This window comes from Gymnoscopelus braueri, assembly GCF_963280865.1.
Source record: "Gymnoscopelus braueri genome assembly, chromosome: 7".
NCBI lineage: Eukaryota > Metazoa > Chordata > Actinopteri > Myctophiformes > Myctophidae > Gymnoscopelus > Gymnoscopelus braueri.
Window position 1 is genome coordinate 33,517,562 of NC_137608.1, and position 11,236 is coordinate 33,528,797.

At 42.7% G+C, this 11,236-nt stretch overlaps 1 protein-coding gene across 1 annotated transcript; it reads left to right on the top strand.

Annotated features, from left to right (window-relative positions):
- Positions 1 to 2,400: 2,400 nt before the first annotated feature.
- Positions 2,401 to 2,955, top strand: LOC308088749 (gamma-crystallin M2-like; the record flags this gene model as incomplete). The annotated part of the gene is made up of 1 exon (XM_080433310.1): positions 2,401 to 2,955. The coding sequence occupies one exon, from the start codon at positions 2,401 to 2,403 to the stop codon at positions 2,953 to 2,955; it is 555 nt and encodes a 184-aa protein (XP_080289436.1).
- Between the last annotated feature and the right edge of the window lie 8,281 nt (positions 2,956 to 11,236).

Sequence of the window (11,236 nt, forward strand, 5' to 3'; positions counted from 1 at the left end):
TTGCAACCGATCGTCATTTAAATATCACACCCTTAAATATTCTCGCCTCGCCCCCCCCGTTTTACGCCTTTGAAGAACCGGAGTACGACAATAAGAAAACGCAACGTCTCAGATGTGGAAAGTTTGCCCGATCAATCATCTCTCTCACACACACACACACACACACATATCTATCTATACATTCCCCTTGTCCTAGAACTTCCGGGGGTCATTGGTAGCCTTTTTGTTTCTGCTGTGTTCAAATTTCGCCTAAAAATCAATCATGGCTGTCATCTTTGTTTAGTCTACTTTTAATTGTTCAGTATACATTTGTATTCCTTCTTTCGGACATATTTTGCCCTAGTAAGCCACACGTCGCCCCGGAAGGGAAACAGCCCGCCCACAGAGATCGCCGACGGTTAGCCAAAATGGCTAATAGTAAGTTAATAGTTTTGCACTTATGTTTGCAGTCAATCGCGGTAATGTCCGTACTCCACTTATCGACAGAGTCACATTAATATTTCCGTAATTTTCGTGTCATGTACATCCCAAAGAAAAAAATATTCACTAAGTTATCGTCCGTTATCGTCTTACAGTATAATGATTTAATTTATAAACAACATTACACAGCGTCTTCTTCTTGGCTTTGGGCCGATCACGTGGTGGAAGTGCATCCTTCCCTACGCAACAATGTACGACAGTTACACCACATCTGGTTACCAATCGAATTCAGTTTACGTCCCGTCGTGTCCTGCCATCACTGCAATGAAGGCAGGTCTAGGGTGACCATATTCTGAATTCTCAAAAAGAGGACACTTCACTGGGAACGTTTGCTGAAAGCATACAGTTGCTGAAAAGCATACAGTTTTCCTTAATGTTATGCGCCATGCCCATTTCATTAGGACGTACGTCACACATTTTTGAATAAATATGAATATAATACTAATAACTTTATTTGTATCGCACCTTCAATAGCAACTTATTAAAAAAATATCTTAAATAAATATTAATGAGAGAGAACTGAAATGATCAATATGTTTTTGTACATGATGTTTAACCTATGTTCCTATATTATCTAATTATCATAGGCATTTTAATAGTGTAACTTAGATTTAGCAATTGACGAGTGACGAGTGTCAGTTGTTGTTTGTATGAATATTGTATGTTGTTTTGTGTTGAGATTTTTTATGTGGATCCCAGGAAGACTAGTGTCCTCGGCAGGGGAAGCTGATGGGGATCCAAATAAAGAATACATAAAATGTGCTTCAATTTAGATAATAAATAGTAGGATGCCAGAAAAAATAACACAATTGGCAGACAGAAACATAACTAAACAGTATAGTTAAAGCTAGAAGAGCAAGTCAAAGTAGGGCAAAATAACACAAATTAATGTGAACATAAGATCAATTTAATTAAATGCCATATTGAAAGAATAGGACTTCAGCTTACTCTTAAAAACTCTAAGAGAGCTGGCCATTTTAAATTCCAGTGGTAGTGTATTCCACAACTTAGGGCCATAGACATAGAAGGCGGCCTCACCAGTGTTTTTATGAAGTGCTTTGGGAACATCTTGTACGAGAGCGGAGGAGGACCTGAGTGTTCTGGTTGGAACATAACACTTTAAAGAATCCTTGATATATGAAGGTGCCAAGTTATTAACACATTGAGTGCCAAAACCGGCTATAGCCGTTTTTTCAAATACACCCGTCGAGTGCCAAAACCGGCTATAGCCGGTTTTTCCATTTTTTTATTTATTTATTTTTTCCCACAAGGGCCGCTCTAACACAACTTAGCAATGATCCTAGGACCCTGTAAAATGGAATGGACGGATGTGAATCCAGTCCAAAAAACGTCACTTTCGTCTTTTTACAGTGGTCAAAACAAGCCATTTTCTACGCCGGATATTAGCTATTCACAGACGGAAGGTAGGACACGCGGACGGATGGACGGACGGAGGGCAAAACATAGTCTTGGCCACGCCTTCGATCTGGCGGAGACAATGAGAAGAGAATGGGTTCTAAAATGGGGGTATCCCATACTCTGTCTCAACTGGATCTGATACAAGATCACCTAGGAAGACCGAACGGTCTATCAGCTAGATCATTGTCGACCCCCAAGTCATTGTTAACCCATTCAGCCTCTTGTCTGTATTGTCGTAATGGTAAAGGCTTTGTGCCGTCAGAGAGAAAGCCTTTCCAAGGGTTTTTGAGGTGGAAACACTGAACAACCTCAGCTCAGCTCTATGCTCTTCTATGGAGTGTTGCTGTGTCAGGGGAGCTGCCTGGCACACAAAGCAGCCTCTGCCGGTTAGGTACAGTACAAAAGGAAGGCTTCAGCCAGGTAGGAAGTCAGTTCACCAACAGCCACAGCAGCAGCAGCAGCAGCAGCAACAGCAACAGCTGAAACAACTTCCACACAAAGATGTCTTCCGGCATGAACATGATGAACAAGATCACCTTCTACGAGGAGAAGAACTTCCAGGGCCGCTCCTACGAGTGCATGAGTGACTGCACTGACATGTCCTCCTACATGAACAGGTGCCACTCCTGCAGGGTGGAGAGGGGCTGCTTCATGGTGTACGACCGCACCAACTACATGGGCAACCAGTACTTCATGAGGAGGGGCGAGTACTCCGACTACCAGAGCATGATGGGCATGAGGGACGCCATCAGGTCTTGCCGTATGATCCCCATGCACAGGGGCAACTACAGGATGAGGATCTACGAGAGGGAGAACTTCGGTGGACAGATGCACGAGATGATGGACGACTGTGAGAACATCATGGACCGTTACCAGATGAACAACTGCATGTCCTGCAACGTGATGGACGGCCACTGGCTGATGTACGAGCAGGCCAACTACAGAGGCAGGATGATGTACATGAGGCCCGGCGAGTACAGGAACTTCATGAACATGGGCATGGACAGCGGCATGAGGTTCATGAGCATGAGGCGCATCATGGATTCCTTCTACTAGTTTAAATATCAGGAAATGAACTCATCTGAATAAAGTTGTTTTAATGTGGGGGAAAAAAAAGGACGGATTATGATGCATTTATTTATACATATATCACACTTTATATATATATCACACAAACCACATGACCCCTAGCGCCCCTATTCTGGGCATGTCATATAGGCAAACATTCTGTGAAAACAGCCGATCTACAAGCTCACAACGCGTTGCAAGCTTGTACATCACTATTTTGACCGAAGAGGTTTGGTGTAGAGGGAAAACGGAGGGGACCAAGTCCAGACCCCTGGGGGAACACCGGTCAACAAAGTATATAGTTAATTAAAACTGAAATTGCCGCAAGCAGCAATACGGGGGCCAAGCGATGCAACATGCACAATAAGCCATAAAAACATGATATACTGAATTTGAGAGAAAGAAGACCATGCAATTGACAAATCAGCATTGGAAACGGCTGAGCAGAGTTCTGACAGATTACAGATATTAAAAGGTTTTTTTCGGGTTTGTTACTTTTTTAGGGGGGTTTTGTTACCTTAATTTGGTTAATTCGGTACAAAAAATGTACTCCATGAAGTGTAGATGTCGGAGGTTTTTTCAATAAATAACAGGCAGCGCGATGTATGTACTGTCCAGTGTGTGTGTGAGTGTGTGTGTGTGTCTCGTTGCTGTCAGCCTGCAGCCTGTCAGCAGTGTTGCCAAGTCTCGTGAGAGAAATAAGGAAACATACGTCTAAAAACAAGCCAGAAAAACAAGCCAAATCTTGTCCAGAAGTTGCGGTAAATAAGCGGACATGGCAACACTAGGATCCTGGCGTCTGAGAGTTTGCTCAGCAGCTCATTGGCTCATTTACTCATGACACGACCAATGAGAGTTAACGCTTTCATTGTTGCTAAGATACGCCCCCCCCCCCCCCCCCTACTGATACACGGCTACAGTACCCAAACTCTCAAAACCGCGGACATTTGAAGGATTTTATAAAAACCCCCCGGACAGGCCGGACAGCCCCCCAAAAGAGGACATGTCTGGGTAAAAGAGGACGTATGGTCACCCTAGGCAGGTCACAGAATCGGACTTAACACATGTCGTATAACACCATACCATTTCCGGGGCCGTGACAAAACCATTGAGCGTGCGTTGGCTCAACCCTCCCACAGGTCGGGAGTGTAACGCAGGTTCACACATGCAATGTTCTAATCCAGGTTGTGTTGTTGTTAGCACAAATATAGCGTAGCTCAACGGACTGGAGCGCCGAGACCCCCGCACCAGCGAATGCTTCGCGGACTCCCGTGATTGCATGCGTGGGTGTGTTTGTGGGTTACTTCAATCGCGAGTGTCGACACACTCATTTTCGCACTGCGCATGTGTGTCTGTGTGTGATCAGCTCTGACATTAGCCTACTGCAAGCCACACAGCCTCCATTACAGTGAACTGCATAAACAAATGGAATTACAATTTTAAATTAGAATGAAATATGACTTTATGACAGCCAACATTTGTGTGTGTGTGTGTGTGTGTGTGTGTGTGTGTGTGTGTGTGTGTGTGTGTGTGTGTGTGTGTGTGTGTGTGTGTGTGTGTGTGTGTGTGTGTGTGTGTGTGTGTGTGTGTGTGTGTGTGTGTGTGTGTGTGTGTGTGTGTGTGTGTGTGCGCGTGCACATGTTGTTTTAGATGTCTTTATTTTTGCTTTTACATTTGATGTTAATTTGTTTAATAAATGAGGGGCCTGTACTGTGTAGACCACAATAATTATATTAATAGTATAGTATATAGCTTATATTGCAGGCTACAGATGTGAGGGCCAGGCGACTAGATGTGAGGGCCTAGTTTGTATGTGTGTGTGTGTGTGTGTGTGTGTGTGTGTGCGTGCACGTGCACATGTTGTTTTAGATGTCTTTATTTTTGCTTTTACATTTGATGTTAATTTGTTTAATAAATGAGGGGCCTGTACTGTGTAGACCACAATAATTATATTAATAGTATAGTATATAGCTTATATTGCAGGCTACAGATGTGAGGGCCAGGCGACTAGATGTGAGGGCCTAGTTTGTATACAAGCCCAATGGTGTGTGCATTTTGGCACACTGTGGAAGTAGAACCTGGCAGTCCTACGCTGTTTGCCAGTTGTTACTGTTTATTCTATTTCTTTTACCTTTATTTACCCAAGGGACGTTGGCTGAGCACGAGTGCTCTTTTTCCGCAATGTCCTGCTTCACATTGACAAAGACACACACATTAAAACCTGTGAACTGTCCAGTACAACCACAGTCATATATACTGTTGGCCGCTGAGCAGCTCCACTGGAGCAGTTTCTTTGGGGTTCAGTGCCTTGCTGAAGGGCACTTCAGCCATTCACTTCCCCACCCAGATTTTTCCTGCCGGTTCGGGGGGATTGAACTGGGAACTTTTTGGTCACAAACACGCTCCTCTAACCTTTAGGCCACCGCTGCCTAAAAGCGCTGGCCAGTGGGATTACCATGGTATTCTGTGATGGTATCATCTTTGTTAACTAGTACATGAATGACATCGATCGTCATGATTGGAATACGTTTTGTATATTAATCTAACCTATTACAGAGCAGTTACAGTTACAGTGTGCAGTTTTTAACCCTGTTATTGTTAACCATTTGGAAATATCCTACTTATCCATTAGGCATAATGATACATAGTCGCTAAAATGTATATGCCTTTATAAAATATTATATTTTCACATTTATTATTTTGTTTGTTAGCTAGACATTTTTGGAGTGAATACATGTTCAGATGCCTGTTAGACTGTCAGACTATGCTGCACCGTCTATGATGTAAAACATTTGTGTACCCAATCTTGAGACCTGACATGAGATTTCAGCGTTCGCTATGCTCACGTCAAATTGACGGCAGATTGATAAATACCGACAATCCCGCTGAGATGAGCGAACGCCAATTTTTGGGTCTGCGCAAGGTTGATAAATGAGTGCTGTGCAAGTGGTTCTTTAATCTTATCAATATAGATTTATAACATTGAAGTTGAAGTTGTAGAATAAGAAAAAATATTTTTTTTTCACAGGAACAGAGACGCACTGAAAAACATTTATTGTTACATGCATTCATTATCAACTACATTGCAACTTTCAAGTTGCCATTTCCTGGTTTTACACAGACAAGATGCCAGTGCAGTGAGCACTCAGAAGACACGCACCATTTGCCAGTGACAGTGAAATGCGCACTGACAGTCAGCTCAGTTGACATATTCTCTAAATATGCTTGGATGGGGTTATTTCACTGCATCACATTTGGGGAGACAAAAACAAACTGAGCATTTTCACGCCATTCTCACGTCAATATTGTGTCCTCTGTGCCCTCTTTCTATCTGCCGTTGGCCTGCTGTTCACTTCTTCTCAGGCTTTGATTTGCGCAGGCTGAACTTCCAAATATAACCGACAACATCCATCGCCGATTTAGGATCCCATGTGTCCCTATACCTGGTGGCGAACATTTTTCGGAAAAAGGAGATCTACAAGCTCACAACGATAGGTTTCAAGTGGTTAACAATGTTCAAGTCAAATAAAAAGACCCTGCTAATAGTTATCTATCGGCAATGGCGCGGGATACACCACAAAAACTTTAGACGATTGTCGGCCACAGATCCTCAACGATGGTCCAAAGGCCTGACTTACCGATGTCAGCTTGGTGTGTCAGGGCCTTTAAAGGCCTGCCACGGCCCACCTTTATGCTACCTCCACAGTGGACTTCTCTCTGCCCTTTGAACACAACGTCTAGACCGAGATTGTGGAAGAAATATGACCAAACACTAGCCCCATCCATCATCAGGTCCTGCCTTGGCTATGAAATACAAGCCAGGTCCTTCCAACAATGAGTCCTATCTTGTATGTTAGACCTCATGCTTGTGTATTTATCACCTAAGCGGCCTGCACAATGTGTGATTCATTGAACAGTCACGCTGATACAACGTGCTTACTACATCTCTGGGCAGTTCGCCCGCTTCTCTATCTATGATAATGTTCCACACCCCTTTTCCTCCAATGCCCTCATAAAAGGGTGTGTGTGTGTGTGTGTGTGTGTGTGTGCGTGCATGTGCGTGTGCGTGTGCGCGCATGCGTGCTTGTGTGTGTGCGCATTAGTTTTATTGTTCACCCTTTCCTGCCATCGTTATGCTCATGGAAAGTTGTGTTAAAAATTAAAATCATTGATGGCTTTAGGGTGGGAAGCTGCATCAAAAAAGCAGAGCTGCTGGCATTGGACGATGGGTCAGCCCAAGTCTGAGAAACGCAGAGATGTTGCAACGTTATTTGTATCTTCATTTCTTCGATAGGAAAGTGCAGAGGGGACACCAATACAGATTAGAGACACGCGAGACAAGACAAGGAGTCAGATTCAAAATTGGGTCCTCTCAGCTCACAAGGAGCTGAGATTGACTCCTGTCATACCCAAGTATGACATAAGAGCGCGTATGATGTAAGAGCAAAATGGCCGCCATCATGTGAACATGCCAGTAGGTTTTTAAAGGAAGGAACTGTGCACTGAACTATGAAAGAAGATGCTATTCCCCTGCTTGTTGCACATAGAACCAGGGCTCTCTAATAGTGTTATTACAACTGCATGGTTTTTCTGGACTTGGCTTGGCTTTACTTTCCCCCCCAAGTTCATTATGCACACAATCTGTGACAGACTACATTAGTACTACGCACTGTACAGCTGCCAACCGTGGTAATCTAATAGCGATGAATAAATCCCTTCTGGCAGGCCAATAAAACTCAGATTAGTTTCTCAGCAAAGGTATACTCGTGCAGTGGGTTGACAGACATGTGAAAAGATCATTTACATATCATTGGTATGGGCAGACTCCAGGGACAAAGAAGCAACGGTACCTACCTATCACCTCCGCTGTCTCCAGTACCAGTACGAGTACAGGGTTCAATTTCTGGGGGAGGAATGGGGGTTCCATTGCCTCTTCATTTGATATTATTCCTCCTCTGGTCATCATTTTTATCGCCAATGGGGATATATGTTTTGTTCCTGCTTGGACAGACTGAATTTAATACATGCATTTCTTTTTGGGAAATGCAGATTGTTGAAAATAATCACAATTTAACAATGTAATGACACATTTATGTTAACCTTGGTGTCCCTATTTAAGGCAAATTGATGAAAATGTGTCAAAAACGTATACATAAAAAAAGAATGGATATCAAAAAATGAACGGCTCTACAAGCTCACAATGCATTGCAATGTGACATATTGTGAGCTTGTAGATCGGCATTTGTTTTGCTATTTGTCGCATAAAGGCCAGAGTGGTTTCGAAAATACCCCCCACCCCCGGTCCGTGTACTTTCTGGTTTACAAAAGAAAATCCGTCTGCCAGAAAGTACACGGACCACCCCCCCACAGATATTTTTCTTTTCTTTTTTTCTTTTTTTTCTTTTACAAATGCTACCCTGGGAGTACAGAAAACATTCAATATTACAACTTATTGATTCAGTACATTCTCATTAACAGTGGTATATAGGATTTGTGTGCCAAAAATCACAATTTACGTCACCCCATTGGGTGGACAACAATTAGATTAAAGCATTAGTTAAATCAATACCTGGGTTTGTTTTTGGCAGGGGAGGAGACGTACTTATCCTCCACTAATTAGGTCTACAGCTGTGAATACCGGTCTTTAATTAAGGTGCTTTTGCGGGAGAAATGGTTCTTTTAACAAAATCAGATGTGGTTTGTTATAGGGCTTCAACTGGTCAGTGCAATGGCTATTGTTTCGCCAGCTCTATAGCCACGGAATCAGAATTTGAATTATTTTATTGCCAGGTATGTTTCATACATACAGTATGAGGAATTTGTCTTGGAGTGGTTGGTACATTACGCTGACAGTATTAAAAAATACAATATAACATATACAGTAAGTTCTCAAAAATATAGTAAAGATAACAAAATCATGTGATATACAGGCTAATATGCACAATATGGATACATAAATAAATACATATGAATTATTTATTGCACCTATTGTGTTATGAACAACACACCTGATAGTATTCACATACAGCATTGCAATTACTACAGTAGGCTATGTCTTGTTTACAGCTGCTGTTGACCTAGGCTCATGCTGAATACTAGGCCCCATGACAGCATATCACATTGGGCCTGCATTATTTTCTTTCAAAATGTCTTTCATTATTTATTATTATTTTTTAATAAAACAATCAACCATGGAATCTTTGAGCCTGTGGAAACCTCCCCTTGGTCACTATTGAGCTAAGCATATTATGCTATAAAGACTGTTGAGCTAGCCCTATGCTATAAACACTGTTGAGCTAGCCCTATGCTCTAGGGTCTAGGCAATATTAACATAACGTAATGCTGTGTAGCCCAACCTCACGTTACCACAGGCTTTAGTGGCCCCATGACAGCATATCACACAATATCTTTGAGGGCAGTACCCAACAAATTAACTAGTGAACTAGAGCCCATCTTCGGTGTCTAGTAGTCTAATTTGCATGCACACACCATTTCAGAATCAGAACAAACTTTATTGTCATATCATATCACAGAAGTGTAAAGAAGTGGGAGAATTATTTTTTGTGCAAGCTCCATCATTCGTAGTTTTCAGGTAAAACGGAGGGTACAGAGAGAGGGAGAGCATGAAGAGAAAAAAAAAAACAGGTCAAAAGAAAACTCGAAGATATGTACATTTATACACATAGGATAAAACAAAGTAGCAGGTATGCACATAAGGTGCAAGCAATGCCTCTGTAGGTCCACATAGGAAGGTAGTCCGCATGGTAAATTGTCTATAAGCACCGCTTCTCATACAGTTCCTTGAGGGAGGCAAGCTCACTGTCCATTATGTGCCATCCGTACCACCGCTTCCGTTCGTGGGTGGTGTAGTTCCCATACCAGACGGTGACATAGCCTGACAGAATGCTCTAAATGGAGCTGTTGTAGAACAGGCTGAGGGTGCTGGGGCCCACTCCGAACAAACTTCTTCAGGTAATGGAACCACTAGTCGCTGTTGAGCCTTTTCCCGTTTTGCACAAAATGCCACGAATCATGAACGCAGCGTCCGATTGTCATGAAACTGTGCACACACACACTGCCAGTCGACCAAGGAAGAACATCCACCCCAACTTGTTCAAATCGGCCTCATGGTGGCACTATAACGTATATCCTATAACTCTTGAACCGTAGGTCATCAGTGTTGCCAGATTCTGTGAGAGAAACAAGCAACCAGGTCTAGGAAAACCAGCCCAAAAGAAGCGACTATGGGCCACATGAGCACTTTAACATATACATCAGCTATTTGAAAATAGCAGATCTACAAGCTCACAACGCGTCGCGATGCGACGCGTTGTGAGCTTGTAGATCGGCTATTTTCAAATAAAATCTTGCGGGGAAATTATAATAAGCAGATCTGGCAACCCTGCATACAATCGAAATCTTTCCCCCCACTGGATTCCTTGGATCATGACGCAACTCCCCATATTGCCCTTACAGGGATTATATTTTTGTCCCGGTCCCTTCATCCATGAGTGTATGTAAACCGGCTAATCTCCGGTACCATTGGACCGTTTGGCGTAAAACTTTGCACACACACTCTCAGTAGGCCAAGGAAGAACATCTGTCCTAAATACTTCAAATCGTCCACATGGTGGCGCTATAACAGGCCACTTCATGTTTTGGCCTAGCTCTTGAACTGTAGGTCAAACAATTGCACTCCCCCCTGGATACCTTGGATCATTGCCAGATTAGATTTTCTGACATTTTGCGTTTTCTTCAAAACACACATTTTGCTACAACTGTTACAACTTTTGTTCAAAACTCACACAAATGTAAGACAATGGCCCCGATTCATAACGAGGGTCGTAAATATGGGGTAAATAAAGTTCGTAAAGGCCGTCGTATTTTGGTAGTCACAAACGGACGTGCAATTCCCAAAGGGGTTCGTATATCCCATAGACGTGCGTATGACCAGGTGTAGGAGCTGATTAATCTCGAAGTCTGCATCCAACAGCATCCAACTTTAACGTCACTTTACGGCACAGTGTTGCCATGTCCTTTTATTATAAGCGAATTTGCGCTTATTTTTCTGTAAAGTTGCTTGTAAATATTGGTAACAGTGGGGTGCGGTTTTTTGGGCTTGTTTCTAAAGTGTAGTTGGTTATTTGGGCTTGCTTCACAATTGTTCAATTGTTTTAACCGGTGGTTCTCAAATATTTTTATGTCATGGACCCCCAAGTTAATATGTAGGCTAATTTATCCCTATAAGCCCCATCTGAAAATGTTTTGT